This window comes from Felis catus, chromosome F1 (assembly GCF_018350175.1).
Source record: "Felis catus isolate Fca126 chromosome F1, F.catus_Fca126_mat1.0, whole genome shotgun sequence".
Taxonomy (NCBI): Eukaryota; Metazoa; Chordata; class Mammalia; order Carnivora; family Felidae; genus Felis; species Felis catus.
The window spans coordinates 32,794,511-32,813,975 of NC_058384.1; the positions used below are offsets into that span (position 1 = coordinate 32,794,511).

Below are 19,465 nucleotides of genomic sequence, written 5' to 3' on the forward strand. Positions count from 1 at the left end.
ATTCTAAGTGTGTTAACCTACCTCACCTTGCTCCTCTTCTTACATTATATTTGAAATAGGTTAAGACTCCTAAAAACTGAGAATAAACCGAGGGTTGATAGGGGGTGGGAGGGAGCGGAGGGTGGGTAATGGGCATTGAGGAAGGTACCTGTTGGGATGAGCACTGGGTGTTGTAATGGAAACCAATTTGACAATAAATTTCATAATTAAAAAAAAAAAAGAAAAAAAAGAAATAGGTTAAAGCACATGTGCATGCACACACACACACACACACACACACACACACACACACACACACACATGTGATCTGAGCATCTGAATTTGGTCCATGAGTTCTCTGAAACAGCTTGCCTGGTAGGGTACCGGGCAAGGGAGGATACCATGCCAATGATCAAAGTAATTTCCCACACAACGATTTAGGTCAAGAAAGGCAACAGAATATAGCTGTTAAGAGCACTGCTTTTGCAGTCAGACAGACCTGAGTTTGCATTACAGTTCTACCATCTAATAGGTGCTTGTATGTGGGCAAACTGCTTAACTCTCTGAGTCTTAATATTTTCATTTGTAAAACGGAAATAACTTCCTGAAGATGAGGTTGCTAAAATTAACTGAGCTGACTATAAAGCTTATAGCAAAATTTCTGGCACAACTGTTGACTGCTATTGTTATTGTTAACTCCACAATCCAGGCTCCTCCATTAACTTGTTGGCTATCTATCCAGTGTGTAAACCTACAAAACAGTGGTCTCAAATTTGTTCATGCACAGAGCACAAAGAAATAGTCTTTGTGGAAAACCATGAAATACGGACGTGTTAAACTTAAAATTCCAATGTGGAATTTTCTTCTAAATTAGATACTATATTAGAATACTAGAAATAGTAGAAACATAGTGACAGATAACACGTGTTTTTAGAAATTATGTAAGAAAAACTTAAAATTGTGGGAATTCTGTTCATGGCTCTACTTCCATTATTTAATTTTGGCAGTACATGGAATTCACCTAGTGAGAACACTGACATAACTAGAGTACTACTATGAAATGCTGTTTGGGACAAAAGTTGTAAAAAGCTGCAGTCTAAAAGAAAGTAAGTCCTAAAAGTACATAGTACCTAATGGAAAGCTCAAATTACTATTACAGTGTTCATCATTGTTGAAAGATTAAAACAAATCCTTTTAAGAACATGGAAAGACTTCAAAAGTTCAACACATGTATTTTTGTTGTCATTTTCACTTTTTTGCTTCAAAATAGGAAATAACTTAAAACACAACAAACAACTCTGAGTGATGCCATGAATCCAAATGTTGTTAATAAAGCTGAGCATCACTCTTCCCTTCCATATTCCATCACATAAAAATGCAAAAACATCATTTTTGAAAAACCTATAAAACATCAGTGAGCAACCTCCCAGAAGTAAAAATATCCAAACTAAAAGAAGTTTAAAAATAAAAAACACATAATAGGAGCCTCAAGATGGAAGAAACAGGTAATTCCAGAATGTTTGGTGTACAATGTTAAGATAAAAAAGACCTATCTTGAGGTGGAAACCTGGGGAAGACAATTTTCCAGTATCTTGTATATTGCTCTCATTTTTAGCTACGCATCCTCCTTTTGGGGAAAAGGGGGTGGGGTGGGTGAAGGATGGTCGAGACAGTCCTGACATGTCTGCTGGATCAAGATTAGATCAAGATTGGATCAAGGAGAACACGGGTACCTTAAGCCACAAAGGACAAGGACAGTAATGAAACCGTCTTACCAAAAGAAGCACAGGATTATTATCCTCCAATAACGTCCATTTAAAAAACTCTATGTGCTTTTTTACTTACTTCTGGGCTCAGGACTGCAGTGCTGTCACTTGGAACGTCTTCTTCATATCCTTTATTATGAAAACTTTCTATTTCGTGACCTGTGCTTCCTTCACTTGGGCACTTGTTATATGAGCATCGTGGACTGTTGCTGCAGTGGGAAAATTCACATTTACTGTCCCCAATTTCTGAGGGCGTACATGAGAGATGGGGAGAACCACTGTCATCCTGATATGGTGGTGGCTGCAATTCATCCAGTGGGGGTGTTCTTCTCATTCTCTGAATGCAGTTTCCTGACAATGATTAAGAATCTGGTCACTGTTTCCAATTAGCCTCAACATGCAGTACCGTCCACAATAACTGTAAATAACTTAAAAAAAAACTGGATTAAAAAATCTGTGGCAACATAATTGTTAGATTCACTCATGAGTTTCCTCCTTCCCTAATTGAGAGACACAGAAATAAAATAGCCTGGTTTTCCACTCCTCTCCTCCTGCATAATAAGATTAGGAAAGATAAAAGTCATATTCTCGGAGAGATGCTGTCATGTACCATAAAAATGGGAGAGCGAAAAATATTAGTGCAATAGCTTATTTACTTAGTTCTTTCTTTCCAAACAGTCTGGAAGCATACACATTTTACCTACTCCCCTATGACGAGTGGCTCCTCTAGTCACAACAGGTGAGAAAATGGTGGGTACAACAAATATAAGACATCATTTATTTTCTCCAATGACTGAGACGAACTTAAACTAGCATTTAGCTCAGAACTATTCTTCCACATCCACCCTAGATCCAGAATCCTAAATTGAGGTGCACCGTGAATCTAGGCCTAATCCTTAACACTGAACAGAGACGTAAAACTGCATTTCACCCTGTCTCAACTACCCAGCGGCCACTCACTGCCCCACTGCACCATGTGTCCCTAACTCCTTCTAAAGTTCAGCTCTACCTTGTCTATAGTGCGCATTGCTACCTGCAGCAATTCATTTCGAACCATGTTTTCTTTCAGCCTTAAATTATCCTTTTAATTTTTACCTCAATGATCTATCTCAGTAACCCAGAATAAATACGTCTCTGAACAGGACACAGGTGGGGGGAGGTGGATGATGTAAAAAAAAAAAAATAGTTGAGTACGTAATTTAAGAACAGCTAAGTCTCAGCTAAATCCTGAATGCAATATCAGATATTAAATTTAAACACTGCTCATTTTTTCTTTTAATGGACTGTGAATCTCTGTTCTCAAAAGGGACCCTGAGAGGAGGTATTTTGTATTGTAATTCTTATAATGGAGTTCAGTTCAAATGTTCAATAGGTTTTCTGTTCTTCCTAAGACAGAAAAACTTTACATAAGAAAAACAAAACTCATTTAAAAATTTCCACAATGCCTGGTTCAAATTAAAATTTGCATGAACTTAACACAAATTTACATATTTATAGCTCAGAAGCCCAAATTTTAGAAAAAGAAAACTAAATGTCTTACCTAGTGAGTCTAACATTTAGTTGATAAAGCATAAGCAAAAAATAAACAAGTTACTGAACTAACATATTTGAAACTAAATTTGAGAAGGGAAGATAAAGTTGATACACTGCACTTAGCAGCAAATAAAACACAACACCCCAGGTTTCAGAGAGGGGTTTCCAGAAAACCTTTGGTTTTCCTGATAAAAGCAGGCCCACTCAACTGGCATGCCCTTTTTGTCCACTGGCCTTTCTCCTTCCTCCTCCTTGGACGCGCTGCAGCCATTTTGTAACCATGAAGCAACAAGCGTGACAATGAAAGCTAAGGATGGAGAAGCAGACAAATAGAACATATCAGGGTAACTGAAACATCGCTAAGTAGCTATGTCCAAACTTCCTGAAGCCTGAAACAAATCCTGCTAGGTTAAAAAGTACAACAGCAAGACACTGATAGTTGGTTATCCTGTGGTTTCCAAATATATTCTCTACTGACAGTTTTTAAATTATTTAACCAATGTCCTCCCCTCATTAAAGATGTATATTTAATCAGTCACTGCATTATAAATTAAATGGTAATATCTAGTATTTACTGTAACATAAAATCAATTAAAAATTTCCCAGGGTCGTGGTTTCAGGAGTCAGAATACCGTCTTTTCCTTTATCTTTACCTATATATATGTTTTTTAGAAGAGAGGTGATCTTTCTCAGCTCTCAGACCTCAAATTGCTCAGCACATAGTCCCACGGACAGCACTGACAGAACTAGGTACATATCTAGTCCTGAACCCATCTCAGGGGAATGGGATTGCCATAATTCACTCAGATTAATCAGAAGCCATCAGAGTGAAGGTGGAGATGGAGTCAGCTTCAATGTCCATACCTACGTGGAAGAGAATAGGTGCCACCCACCCAGAAAAAAAGAGAAAGGACTCAAATAAATAAAATTAGATATGAAAAAGGAGACATTACAACAGATATAACAGATACAAAGGATCATGTAAGATTAACAGGAACAATTATGTGCTAACAAATGGGACAACCTAGAAGACACAGATAAAGTCCTAGAAACATACTAGCTACCAGGACTGAATCATGAATAGAAAATCTGAACAGACAAATAACCAGTCAGCAATCAAAAACCTCCCAGGGTGCCTGGGTGGCTCAGTCAGTTAAGCATCTGACTCTTGATTTCAGCTCAGGTCATGATCTCATGGTCCTGAGACTGGGTCCCAGTGGGCATGAGCCTAATTAATATTCTCTCCCCCTCTGTCCTTTCCCCAGTCTTTCTGTCTCTAATAAAACAAAACAAAGCAAAACAATGACAACAACAAAGAAATCTCCCAAAAAACAAAAGTTCAGGACCAGATGGCTTCACTGGTGAAGTCACCAAAACTTAAAGAAAAATTAATACTAACTCTTCTCAAAATGTTACAAAAAAATAGAAGAGGAGGGAACACTTCCAAACTCATTTTACCAGGCCAGCATTACCTTGATACCAAAGCCAGACAAAGACACCACAAGAAAATTACAGGTCAATATCTCTAATAAACACAGGTGCAAAAATTCTCAACAAAGTATCAGCAAGCCAAATTTAACAATACATTAAAAGCATCATACAGCATGATAAATTGGGATCTACTCCAGGGATTTTAGGGTGGTTCAATATCTGCAAATCAATGTAATACAACACATTAACAAAACAAAGGATAAAAATCATAGGATCATCTCAGTAGATGTAAAAAAAGCATTTGACAAAATTCAACATCCATTCATGACAAAAACTCTCAAGAAACTGAGTACAGAAAGAACATTAGTCAACACAATAAAGGTCATATATGACAAACCCACAGCTAACAGTATATTCAATAATGAAAAGCCGAAAGCTTCTTCTCTAAGATAAAGAACAAGACATGGATCTGACTCTTACCACTTTTATTTAATATAGTTTTGGAAATCCCAGCCAGAGAAAGAAAAGAAATAAAAGGCATCTAAATTGGAAGAGAAGTAAAACTATCTCCTTCCAGATGATGATATTATATAGATAAAAAACTGAAAGAATCCACCAAAAAACTGTTAGAATAAGTGAATTTGGGGGCCCATGGGTGGCTCAGACTGCGATTAAGCATCCAACTTCGGTTCAGGTCATGATCTCACAGTTCCTGAGTTCAAGCCCCATGTTGGGCTCTGTGCTGACAGCTCAGAGCCTGGAGACTGCTTCGGATCCTGTGTCTCCCTCTCTCTCTGCCCCTCCCCTGCTCATGCTCTCTCTGCCTCTCTCTCAAAAATAAACAAACATAAAAAAGCAAGTTCAGTAAAATTGCAGGATGCAAATCAATATAAGAAATCAGTTCCATTTCTTCATAGTAACAACAAAGTATCAGAAAAGAATTTTTTTTAATTCTATTTACAGTTGCTTCAAAAAGAACACAATACCTAGGAATAAATTTATCCAAGGAGATGAAAGATGTACCTGTACACTAAAAACTACAAGATACTGAAGAAAGAAACTGAAAAAGACACAAAATAAATGGGAAGATATTTTATGCTCACAGATTGGCAGAAATAAATACTGTTAAAATGTCCATAAATTGGGATGAGCACTGGGTGCTGTATGTAAGTGATGAATCACGGGAATCTACTCCTGAAGCCAAGAGCACACTGTATACACTGTATGTTAGCTAACAATAAATTATATTAAATAAATAAATAAATAAATAAATAAATAAATAAATAAAGATTCAAAGTGACCCTCTATCAAAATTCCACTGGCATTTTTCACAGAAATAGAAAAAAACAATCCTAAACTTTGTATGGAACCATAGAAGACTCCAAAGCCAAAGCAATCTTGGAAAAGAAAAACAAAGTTGGAGGTATCACACTTCCTGATTTCAAATTATATTACAAAGCTATAGTAATCAAAAGAGTATGGCATTGGCATAAAAACAGACACACAGATCAACAGAACAGAGAACCCAGAAATAAACCCACACATACAGTAAATTAATTTATGACAAAACAGCCAAGAATACACATGGGAGATGATAGTCTGTTTAATAAATGATGATGGGAAAACTGGACAGTCACATGTGAAAGAATGAAACTGTATCATTATCTCACATCACACACAAAAATCAACTCAAAATAAAGACTTGAATATAAAGCTTGAAACTATAAATCTTAAAAGAAAACATAAGGAATAAGTTCCTTAAAACAGTCTTGACAAGATTTTGCCTTTGCTAGAAGCAAAGGCAACAAAAGCAATAAATAAGTGGGACTATATCAAAATAAAAAGCTTCTGCATAGAAATCCATCAAAAAATTATAGGCAATCTATGGGATAGGAGAAAATATTTAGAAATCATATACTCAATATTTAAAGAACTCATACAATTTAACAGCAAAATAACAATCTGATTTAAAAATGGGTTGAGAAGAGGTGCCTGGGTGGCTCAGTTAGTTAAGTGTCTGACTTCAACTCAGGTCACGCTCTTGCAGTCCTGAGTTTGAGCCCCGCGTTGGGCTCCGTGCTGACAGCTCAGAGCCTAGGGTCTGCTTCAGATTCTGTGCTTCCTCTCTCTCTGCCTCTCCCCTGCTCATGCTCTCTTTCTCTCTCAAAAATAAATAAACACTAAAAAAAAAAATGGGCTGAGGAACTAGAGATTTCTTTAAAAGGAAACATCCGAATGGCCAATAGGTACATGAAAAGGTGGTCAACATCACTATCATCAGGGAAATGCAAATCAAAAGCATAATGAGATATTTCACACCTGTTAGAATGTCCAATAACAAAAAGAATGCATAACAAATGCTGGAATAGGATGTGGAGAAAAAGGGACCCTTGTGTCCTTTGGGTGGGAATGTAAACTGGTAAAACCACCATGGAAAAACAGTACAGAGATTCCTCAAAAAATTAAAAATAGAATTACCATAAGATCAAGCAACTCCACTCCTGGGTATTTATCTGAAGAAAATGAAATCACTATTGCAAAAAGATATCTGCACTCCATGTTCCCTGCAGGATTCTTTATAATAGCCAAGACAGGCAAACAACCTAAGGGTCCATCAATGGACGAATGGATAAAGAAAATGTGGTATACACACACACACACACACACACACACACACACACACACACACACTGGACTATTATTCAGCCAGAAAAAGGAAGAAAATCTTGCCATGTGACAACACAAATGGACCTTGAGGGCATTACACTAAGTGGAATAAGTCAGAAGGCGAAAGAAAAATACTGTATGATGTTACTTATAAGTGAAATCTACAAAAATCTGAACTCATAGATATGGAGAACAGATTGGTCATTGCTAGAGGTGAGGGTGGGGAGTGGAAGAAATGTGTGAAGGTGGTCAAAAGGTACAAACTTCCAGTTAAAAGATAAATAAATCCTGGATGCAACATACAGCATGATGACAGTTAACAATAATGTACTGTAGATTTAAAAGTTGCTAAAAGAATAGACCTTAAAAGTTCTTATTAGGAAAAAATATGTGTAACTATGTGAGGTGACTGATGTTAACTAAACTTATTGTGGTAAATCATTTTGCAATAAATACATGTATCACATCCTATGTTGTGCTAATACCTTAGACTAATACAATGTTATGTATCAATTATATCTCAGTAAAATTGGAAAAAGAAAAGAATGACTAAACACTTCCCTTACAAAAGCTTATACACTAATTGAGAGTATAAAATATATATATATACACATGAAACAAAAGGAAAAGAAACAAACCAAAAAGAGTATATGCCTAAAGCATACAGGGTCCAGGGAGGAAGATAAAGGACGTTGGCTAGAAAAACCCGCATGATCAAATCCTTGTCTTCCTTATCCTTCAATCTGATTTCATATTCATCTTGATTAAAACATCTTCTCTGTGGTCTTTCTTCTTCAACAGCTGCTTCACTATATTAATCCTTGTCTGAACTTCCTTCTCATGTGACCAACACAATCTAATTTCTGTCCGGTAATAATCTAATACCTTACTTCCATCAGGTCCCAGTTTAGATGTCAGCCAACCAGGATATATTTACACAGCTGAGCTCTAGTCATCTGGCTCTTTAGTGTAACTGCTCTCCAGGGACTAAAGCACTAGTTACCCAAAAGACACTTAGTGATATTTAAAGATGCTAAGTAGGTTCCATGAGGAGACTTCACTAGTGTTTCTGATTTGAGAGAAACAGTTTTAAAGCTGTGAAATTTGGAATATACATATTGGAATATATAAATTATATATATAATTTACATATTATTTATGTATTTATATTTTCATGTAATTATAAAATATTACCTAAATCCTCAAAGTTTTGAAAACAATAATACCATACTTTTTACTTTTCACTTTACTTTTGCATTTTACTTTACAAAGTGAAAGAACACCAAAATGTACCTGGAATAGTTATTTCATTAAAAAAAATTTTTTTAAGTGTTTATTCTTATTTTTGAGAGAGAGAGAGACAGAGTGTGAGCAGGGCAGGGGCAGAGAGAGAAGGAGACACAGAATCTGAAGCAGGCTCCAGGCTTTGAGCTGTCAGCACAAAGCCCAAAGCGAGGCTTGAACTCATGAACCGTGAGATAGTAACCTGAGCCGAAGTCTGATGCTTACCCATCTGAGCCACCCAGGCACCCCAGGAATTTCATTTTTAAAAATGCAGTTATGAAGATTTTTCCTCTTTCAAACTTTTGCAACAATATATTCTTTCTCTAATTGGCAACTACTTCTTATAGTCTACACAGTGTAAAAACTAAGAGTTGGCTAAAATTTAACTGATACTGCAAAATTTTTAAGACAAACGTTTTATAAAATAACACAATTTATACTACAGTTGTTAAATTACACTGTAAACATCCAACCTTAAGAGGAAGCTTCTAGTGGAACTGCCAAACACCAAAATGATGATGCCCTGTTATTACTTTCCCCCTTGTTTTACAACCTAACTCCCCACTCTATTTTGTGGAAATGATATATCCATAAAAGGGTTCATGCATGGATATATTTAAAGCAATTTCATTTACCATCTGCATATTGTAGAGCACTTACAAAACAAGACAAGGTCTCTTCCTACCTTAAAAAAACAAAACAAAAAACAAAAAAACGAAAAAAACAACCAGGAGTCTCAACAGGATAAGAAGGTTCCCGATGGCGATGCCTGGCATGGGGCAACAAAGCCCAAAAGGGTGAAGAGTGTGTCTACACTGAAGGAAAAAGGAGTCAAAATCGGAGTAGGATCCAAGCCATGGTGGGGGCGGGGGGGGGTGGTGGGGGGACAGGCGTGGGCTGTGAAAGCCTAAGAGGAAATCCACACAGAGGCATACCTGGTGAAAGAGGAAGGCATCAGCATAGACAGTTGGCCTGACACAGGAAATCCATGAGTATCCATGAGTGAAGGTCACCTGGAGTGTGGTGTCAGAGCCCAAGTGGGTGAGGAAGACAACTACATGGGGACAAGGGGGAGTCCTAGAGCATAGTGTCAGATTCCAAGCAAGAAGCCAGAGCTTTGGTAGGGTGATGAGGCCATCCAATGTGGATGGTAAGCTGGTCTGGAGTGTCACAACCCATGTTCTGAGGGTCATGGGGACATCCACAAGTAGGAAAGGCTGCAGGGTATATCAGAACCCAAATAGGGTGAGGGAGCATGCGTGCAGACTGGGGTGGGGCGGGGATTGATCAAATAATAAATATGTGAAGTTTAATGGAAGCCAGGTCTGTCTCTCAGTGTTGGAGAAGGAAGTTAGAAATATGGAAAGGGAGAAAAAAAGAACTCTGGTCTTGGATTAGAACCGAGGATATCAGTGTGAAAATGAACTCAGTTGTTAAATAATAAGTAAACACAGCATAAATATGCATATAACACACACACACACACACACACACACACACACACACACACACACACAGACTCATTCCTAAATATCCTAGCTCTGTCTCCTGAGAGGATTTAAGAACAACATCTCAACACCAGTGTGCACACCTAGTGCCCAGATCTTGGCTTCTAAATCTATTATTTACTGAAAGGAACCAGGGTTCCATGAAGAAATAGCAAATTTCAGAGCTATGAAACCAAGCTGAAAATTAGATTGTATTCAAAGAATGATGGGGACATGTCAAAAAGGCAAAGAAGCCACGTTGAAGAAGTTTGCACTGAACAAATCCCACAATTTGAGCTTCCAAATAAACAACTGAAGTAACTGATTATAACACACTGAAGAGAAGAAGAAAACATGAGTCCTTCTAGATATAAATACATATATGAACAAATTGAAAGAATTCTGAGGAACAGATTGTCTGCGTTTTTACAAAGCACCGGCTGACAAAGTACTTAATTATCTAGCACGGATACCCCCTTAATGAAGACATCAAAGCGAACATCGTAACAGGGCCAATCAAAGTGTGCATCACCTGACAGGATGCAATGAGAGGACTACAGCACCACTGCCTTGGTCCTCCAACTAAAGATGCTTAACCCGAACCTAATCATGAGAAATATCAGACTTATGCAGATATTCTAAAACACGGCCTGTCATCTTCAAAAAGGAACGGCTGGAGAAGCTGCTCTGGCCGAAAGGAGACTAAAGCAACACGACAACGTATGATTCTGAACTACATATCCTTTTGCCGTAATGGATATTATCTGGACCACAGCAGGCAGTGAATGGATTCTGAGGATTAGATGGCAATAATAAGCCAATGTTAAAGTGTTTACTTAGATGGCTGTGTTGTGGTTATGCGAGAGAATATTCTTTTTTGTAGAAAATATACATTAAAGTATCTGGGGGTGATGACAAATCAGGCCAGTGGGCCACTGGCTCTGATATAGCTCAAGGAGTAAAAAGGAGTTGTACTGCTTTTTAAACTACTTTTTCAACTTTTGTTAATTTTCTGAATGTTTAAAAAAATTCTCCATAAAAAAGGCATCATCATATCTTTTGAAAATCAGATGATTCACACAAATTCCTAAAGAAACAAAACCTAGACAGATCCAAGAAGACACAGGAAAATTATATAATCTTGTATCTGTTACAGAAATTGAATGCATATTTTAAAACCTTCCTAACAAAGAAGAGTCCAGGCCCAGGTCACTTCACTGGTAAATTTACCATTTAAGGAAGAAAAATCACCAATTTTACACAAAATATTTTTGATAGTATAAAAAAAGATGGAACACTGCTGAAATTATCTTATGAAACCCCATAACCTTGACACCAGAGGCTGATAAATTATCTTACAAGAAAAGAAGAAGCTGATCCCTCTTGTGAACACAGATACAAAAATTCTATACAAAATACTAGCAAATGAAACCCAGAGTCATGCAAACAGAGTACTACATCATAACCAACTTGGGTTTATACTAGGAATATAAAGTTATGTGCAAATGCACAGTGGATTTACTAGTAGAAAATTAATTTATCTAACGTATTGCATTAAAAGACTAAAGTTAAAAAGTAATGTGATAACTGTAATAGATTCAAAAAGGATTTGAAAAAAAGTGTTTGATGAAATTCACTGTATTCATGATAAAATCTCTGCTGTGTACAAATGAGGAATAGAAAGCAATTTCTTTAATCCCATGAAGAGTATATTTGAAAGTCCTACAGCAAACATCGTATTTAATGGTGAGATGTTGAAAGCTTTACCTCTGATACTGGAAATGAGACAAGGATAGCTATCATCCCGTTCAACAAGGTATGGGAGTTCTAGCCATTGCAATAAGGTGAGAAAAACACGTAAAAGGACTGGAAAAAAGAAAATTGTTATCACTCTCAGATGAAGACACTTTAGAAGTAATCTATTAGAGTTAGTAAGTAAATTTAGCAAGGTCACTGGATATGGGATCAATACTACAAAAATCAATTAAATTTCTACACACATGAATGAAAAGTCAAAAAGTGAAATTTAAAAACAATCCCATATATAATGGTACCAGGTAACACCAACTACCCAAGAATAAATCTATAGAAATCACCTTGCTGTTACTTTTCCAGTTTGGGGACTCATAACTAGAATATACTCTTAGCACGGGCAGAATCCACATTTTGGCTTTCTAAGCAGTGGCTGTATGATATGGGAAGGGACTCCTGCAAACCACTGGAGTTTACTTTCTCCAGCAGCAAGGCATCCCAAGAGAAAGAGAGATTAGTCTACCATCAGAGACTTGAGAACTGCAGGTTTGGCAAACGTATTTAGTTTGGTCACTGTAAAAATTAATAAGCTTAAAAAATGATGGCAGATTATCATTAACTTCTAATTACATGACTTTAACTGCAAGTGCCACTCCAGATGGAGTCTTCTTATTAAGCAAATTAAAACAGCCTTGGTATTTGATACGTAGCTTTTACTTAGCAAATGCTTTACCCTTTGTAACAGTGAAGAGGGAACAAAAGTAACTTGTCATTTTCACCTTGCAAAGACAGCAATACTTCTATTTCCCAGCTTCAGGGAAACCTATAATAAAATATTCTCGTTCCATGCCCCAAGCTGCTCTGCAGAGACCATTGCTGCCTCAACATTCCATACTACATTGTCTCGATCCTTCTCTGGATGACAGCAAGCTATTAGCACCTGGAGAGTGTAAGAGCTGAGAGATGAAGTGCCTTGGTAAAATACACATGTGTGACAGAACTGAGAACTCAGTCTTACGAAAATACAGGGGCTTGCCTCCTCAATAAAGTTCCTGAGGGTGCAGGAGTATGATGGAATATTCCTTCCAAAGTCAAAGAGAATTTACTATCCCTTGTCTGTGCCCCACTAAGGAGACAAAAATTTTGGTTGGCCTCTTTACATTCTGAAAGCAGCACATTCCATATTTGAGTATACAGCTATGATCCATCTACAAGGTAAAATAAAAAGCTTTTCAGCTTTGAGTAGGACCCAGAGCAAGGTAAATCTCCGGATGATCCAGGGTACAGCGGAGTAAGCTTTACACTTGACCTTCAAGGACTCAGCAAACCAAATGGTCCTCAAATGTCTGTAGTAGGCGATGATGGTCAAAAAGTATTGAGAAGTTTTGATGGTAGAATTGCATTGGAGGACTCTTTTTTTTTTTTTTTTCTGGCCATATCTTTGCTAACATTTTTGCTTCTAAGATTTTAAGTCCTATTGCTTCTCTGATGGGTAAAAGTTGGTATCTTGTTTTAATTTGCACTTCCCCTTGTATGTAGGGAGGAGCACACCTTTATCGACTACTTCTATTTTCTCTATATTCCCCACTAGATATTTACCTCTTTGAAGCATTATAGTATCCCGTTTATATTGAACAGTGTTCATACATTACTGGTATTCAGTGCATGCTACCCAAAGCAATCTATATATTTAATGCAATCCCTGTCAAAATACCCACATTTTTTCACAGAACTAGAAAAAATAAAACTAAAATTTATACATGAAACCACAAAAGACCCTGAATAGTCAAAACAATCTTGACAAAGAAGAACAAAGTTAGAGGTATCACAATTCCAGAATTCGAGATATACTACAAAGCTATAGTATGGTACTGGCACAAAAATAGACATATAGATCAACAGGACAGAATACAGAGCTCAGAAATAAACGTGTCTATACTTACATGGTTGATTCATCTACAACAAAGGAGGCAAGAATATATAGTGGGGAAAAGATACCTCTTTCACAAATGGTGTTGGACACCTACATGCAAAAGAATGAAACTGGACTATTTTCTCGCACCATACCAAAATAAATTCAAAATGGATAAAAGACTTAAATATGAGACTTGAAACCATCAGACTCCTAGAAAAAAAAAAACTAGGCAGCAATTTCTTTGACATGGGCTGCAGAAATATTTTTCTAGATACGTCTCCTCAGGCAAAGGAAACAAAAGCAAAATTAAACTATTGGGATTACACCCAAAGAAAAACATTGTGCACAGTGAAGGAAATCATCAACAAAACAAAAAGGCAACCTACTGAATGGGAGAAGATATCTGCAAATGACATATTTGATAAGGGATTAATATCCAAAATATATAAAGAAATTCCCCAACTCAACATGAAAAAAAACAAAGAATCTGATTAAGTTGGGAAGAGAACCTGATTAGATTTTTTAAATTATGGCTTTTTTGCAGCTCCTAACATATTTTATTTTTTTATTTTTTATTTAAAAAAAATTTTTTTTAATGTTTATTTATTTTTGAGACAGAGAGAGACAGAGCATGAACGGGGGAGGGTCAGAGAGAGGGAGACACAGAATCTGAAACAGGCTCCAGGCTCTGAGCTGTCAGCACAGAGCCCGATGCAGGGCTCGAACTCATGGACCACGAGATCATGACCTGAGCCGAAGTCGGCCGCTTAACCGACTGAGCCACCCAGGCGCCCCTAACACATTTTATTACAAGACAGAGCCCAGATTATTTTTGTACCATGACTTATAACTCTTAATCTTTCTCACCTTATTTTCTGGATGGTTTAAATAATCCCTGAATCAAACTATATTTCACACGTAGCTACTTTCTACCAGTACAATCTTATTCAGTACATGTATCTTTTAAAAAAAATTCTTTTTTCCAATGTTTATTTATTTTTGAGAGACAGAACGTGAGTAGGCAAGGGGCAGAGAGAGAGGGAGACACAAAATTCAAAGCAGGCTCCAGGCTCTGAGCTGTCAGCACAGAGTCCGACACGGGGGCTCGAACTCACAGACTGTGAGATTATGACCTGGGCCGAAGTCGGACACCCAACCAAGTGATCCACCCAGGCGCCCCACTAAATCAATTCACTATCTCTCATTTCTTGAGGCTCAGGGTTTTGTTTTTTGTTTTTTGTTTTTTCTTAACGTTTATTTATTTTTAAGAGAGAGAGAAACAGAGTACAAGCAGGAAAGGGGCAGAGACAGAGGAAGACGCAGAATCCGAAGCAGACTCCAGGCTCTAGGCTGTCAGCACAGAGCCTGATGCGGGGCTCAAACTCACGGTGAGATCATGTCCTAAGCCTAAGTCGGAAGCTTAATTGAGCCACCCTGGTGCCCCGAGGCTTAGGTTTTGATAAAAGATCATACTCACTTCGAATGAAATGAAAAGTGGTTTATTTTTGAGAAACAACTCCTGGCCTACTATTATTATCAAACAGAAACTAACTGGAGGATCAAGAGACACGAGATAGCTATGCGATCCAAACCGTGCATGTGATCTAGCTATAAAATTGGCGTGGTCAAGCTGCACTCCCAACATTAAGGGAAACTAGCAGATATTGGATGAAAACCAATTAGGCTTTGAAGGCACAGGCAGGTATATATGCCTGCTGTATCTTGCTTAACCTGCATGCATAGCCTCATGAGTACCTATGACTCACACAGTGAGGGTTAAAAACATTATGTCTAGTGACAAGTGGAATGTTCCAGTATTATGATTATTTCAGAGGAGGCCCTGAAAAACAACATGAAAGGAAAATCTTCTCAGTGGATAGAATTTAGTAGCCCATTTGGTTTTCAACTCTGCTTAGAGTAAGAGTTGATCTCAATTACTGGGCTGCCAAAGGTCTGGCTGGATGTAAGGACTTGAGAGGAGAGAGACTGGCAGATCGGTGTCATCTAGAATGGCGGTAGGGTCTGAACATATTTACATCCCCAATATAATTTAAAACACACATATGCAGCAAATACCTGATTTCTAAAATTTAACTCCATATATTGTAAGTCAAATTCTTTTCCAAATTGAAAAAGGCAAGACTATTCATAAGTTAGACTCTTAGATGAATTTTAAAAGCATGCCCAGAATTACAATGTCAATTTCAAACAATATTTTTATCTGTCATTTTATCTTTGTGTTCAACGCTATTCAGTTTTACCTGCAGAAAATATTTCATGTTAATGAATGATTAAAGATAATATCAAGGAATTTCTGTTTTCATGCCCAAGGGAGTAAACGGTATCTAGTCAGCCCTCCTGCTATAAATAACTACAAAACTGGACAAAGTACAAGAAGCAACTCTTTTCAGGTAGTGGACAACACACAGCGTGAAAAGGAGCACTCACAAGGTGATCCCGTCAACTGACCAACTCTCTGATTGGGCACAAGATCCTGCCTACAGCAGAGAGAACTGAAGTCTGGGCAGGGCAAGAGTCACCTGAGCTGAGGAGGCAGAGGTTAAGGGTTTGAGGCGGCTGCAGCAACTGGAAAACTGTGGGGCAGGGCACTGAGCAAGAGAAAGCTCTACAGAGAAAAGGAGGCCGCAAAAGTCTGTGTGTAGGACCCCCACGAGTCCCTGGCCAAGAGTTGGCTGGACATGTGCAGAGACAGACTGCCCAACGCTTACATGGAGGTATTAGATGCCAATCAATGCTGGGGGAAGAGCTATGCTCAGATCATTCAGAGTGTGTGCTACTCGTAAAATATATTTTATTATGGTATAATTTATAGACAATAAAATCATCCATTTCAACGACTTAACCACCACACAAAGGAGATACAGAAAGTTTCCATCCTCCTAAGTTCTCTCATGTTACTTTGCCTCCCATAAGTCCAGCCACACGCCAACCACTGACCTGCTTTCTTTCACTGGAGTTATGCCTTTTAGAGAATTTCACACAAATAGGATCATGCAGTATATAGTCTTTCGTGTCTGGCATTTTGTACTTCCTGCAAATGCTACTGCCATTCATCCACGTTGTTGCATAACTTTTTGTTAAGTTGTATTCTACTGTAGAGATACAATTTATCCTTTCAAACTTTTCCAGGAGGTTGTACAATTTTGCATTCAAACTTGGAATGTATGAGAGTTCCATTTATTCCACATCCTCACCAAGATTTAGTCTTGCTGGTCTTTGAATCTTAACACGTCACTGGCTGTGTAATCATATCGCTGAGTGATATCTCATTGTGATTTTACTTTGCATTTTCCAAATGACTAATGATTTGAGCATCTCTTCATGCATTTATTTGCCATTCATAAATCTTCTCCAGTGATGCATGTGTCCAAAAATGTGCACATTTTTAATCAGGTCGTTCACTTCATGTAATTGACTTGTAAGAGTTCTCTGTGCAATCTGGATATAGTTGTTTACAAAATGTACATTTTCTCAGTCTTTGACTTATCTTTTCATTTTCTTAATAGTGTCCTTTTTTTTCAATATATGAAATTTATTGTCAAATTGGTTTCCATACAACACCCAGTGCTCATCCCAAAAGGTGCCCTCCTCAATACCCACCCCCCACCCTCCCTTCCCTCCCACCCCCCATCAACCCTCAGTTTGTTCTCAGTTTTTAAGAGTCTCTTATGCTTTGGCTCTCTCCCACTCTAACCTCTTTTTTTTTCCTTCCCCTCCCCCATGGGTTTCTGTTAAGTATCTCAGGATCCACATAAGAGTGAAAACATATGGTATCTATCTTTCTCTGTATGGCTTATTTCACTTAGCATCACACTCTCCAGTTCCATCCATGTTGCTACAAAGGGCCATATTTTGTTCTTTCTCATTGCCCTGTAGTACTCCATTGCGTATATAAACCACAATATCTTTATCCATTCATTAGTTGATGGACATTTAGGCTCTTTCCATAATTTGGCTATTGTTGAGAGTGCTGCTATAAACATTGGGGTACAAGTGGCCCTATGCATCAGTACTCCTGTATCCCTTGGGTGAATTCCTAGCAGTGCTATTGCCAGGTCATAGGGTAGGTCTATTTTTAATTTTCTGAGGAACCTCCATACTGTTTTCCAGAGTGGCTGCACCAGTTTGCATTCCCACCAACAGTGCAAGAGGGTTCCCGTTTCTCCACATCCTCGCCAGCATCTATAGTCTCCTGATTTGTTCATTTTGGCCACTCTGACTGGCGTGAGGTGATACCTGAGTGTGGTTTTGATTTGTATTTCCCTGATAAGGAGCGACGTTGAACATCTTTTCATGTGCCTGTTGGCCATCCGGATGTCTTCTTTAGAGAAGTGTCTATTCATGTTTTCTGCCCATTTCTTCACTGGGTTATTTGTTTTTCACGTGTGGAGTTTGGTGAGCTCTTTATAGATTTTGGATACTAGCCCTTTGTCCGATATGTCATTTGCAAATATCTTTTCCCATTCCGTTGGTTGCCTTTTAGTTTTGTTGTTTGTTTCCTTTGCTGTGCAGAAGCTTTTTATCTTCATAAGGTCCCAGTAGTTCATTTTTGCTTTTAATTCCCTTGCCTTTGGGGATGTGTCGAGTAAGAGATTGCTACGACTGAGGTCAGAGAGGTCTTTTCCTGCTTTCTCCTCTAGGGTTTTGATGGTTTCCTGTCTCACATTCAGGTCCTTTATCCATTTTGAGTTTATTTTTATGAATGGTGTGAGAAAGTGGTCTAGTTTCAACCTTCTGCATGTTGCTGTCCAGTTCTCCCAGCACCATTTGTTAAAGAGACTGTCTTTTTTCCATTGGATGTTCTTTCCTGTTTTGTCAAAGATGAGTTGGCCATACATCTGTGGGTCTAGTTCTGGGGTTTCCATTCTATTCCATTGGTCTATGTGTCTGTTTTTGCGCCAAGTGTCTTTTTTTTTTAACCTGTAATGTATTTTTTATTTTTCTTTTATTTTTTTATATTTATTTTATTTTTTTAATGAAATTTATTGTCAAATTGGTTTCCATACAACACCCAGTGCTCATCCCAGAAGATGCCCTCTTCAATACCCATCTTAATAGTGTCTTTTTTTTTTAATTTTTTTTTTCAACGTTTATTTATTTTTGGGACAGAGAGAGACAGAGCATGAACGGGGGAGGGGCAGAGAGAGAAGGAGACACAGAATCGGAAACAGGCTCCAGGCTCTGAGCCATCAGCCCAGAGCCTGACGCGGGGCTCGAACTCCCGGGCGGGAGATCGTGACCTGGCTGAAGTCGGACGCTTAACCGACTGCGCCACCCAGGTACCCCAATAGTGTCTTTTGAAGAGCAAGTTGTTCTTTACTTCAATGTACTTACAATCATTCTAATTTTCTTTTAAGATTCATGCCTTTTGATTCCTGTCAATAAAATCTTTGCCTAATCCAAAGTCACCAAGATTTTCTAGCTCTTCTAATAATTATGTAAGTTTTAGCTTTCACATTTAGGTTCATGATCCATCTGGAATTAATTTTTGTGTATGGTGTGAGGCAAAATTGGACACATTATTTTTCCATATGGATTTCCGGTTGTTTCAGCACCACTTATTGAAAGCTGTTTTTTCCTCGTTGAACTAACTGGGTACCTTGTTGAAAATAATTGTTGTGTGTGGGTCT

At 37.9% G+C, this 19,465-nt stretch overlaps 1 protein-coding gene across 7 annotated transcripts in view; it reads right to left on the bottom strand.

Annotated features, from left to right (window-relative positions):
- The window catches only part of SYT14 (synaptotagmin 14), a 245,136-nt gene that overhangs the window by 99,111 nt on the left and 126,560 nt on the right, over positions 1-19,465 (bottom strand). For all 7 annotated transcript variants that reach the window (XM_023248111.2, XM_023248113.2, XM_023248112.2 and 4 more), the window contains one exon: positions 1,825-2,096. In XM_023248111.2, the coding sequence (XP_023103879.1) occupies positions 1,825-2,096 (272 nt within the window). The remainder of the gene's footprint in view (positions 1-1,824; positions 2,097-19,465) is intronic.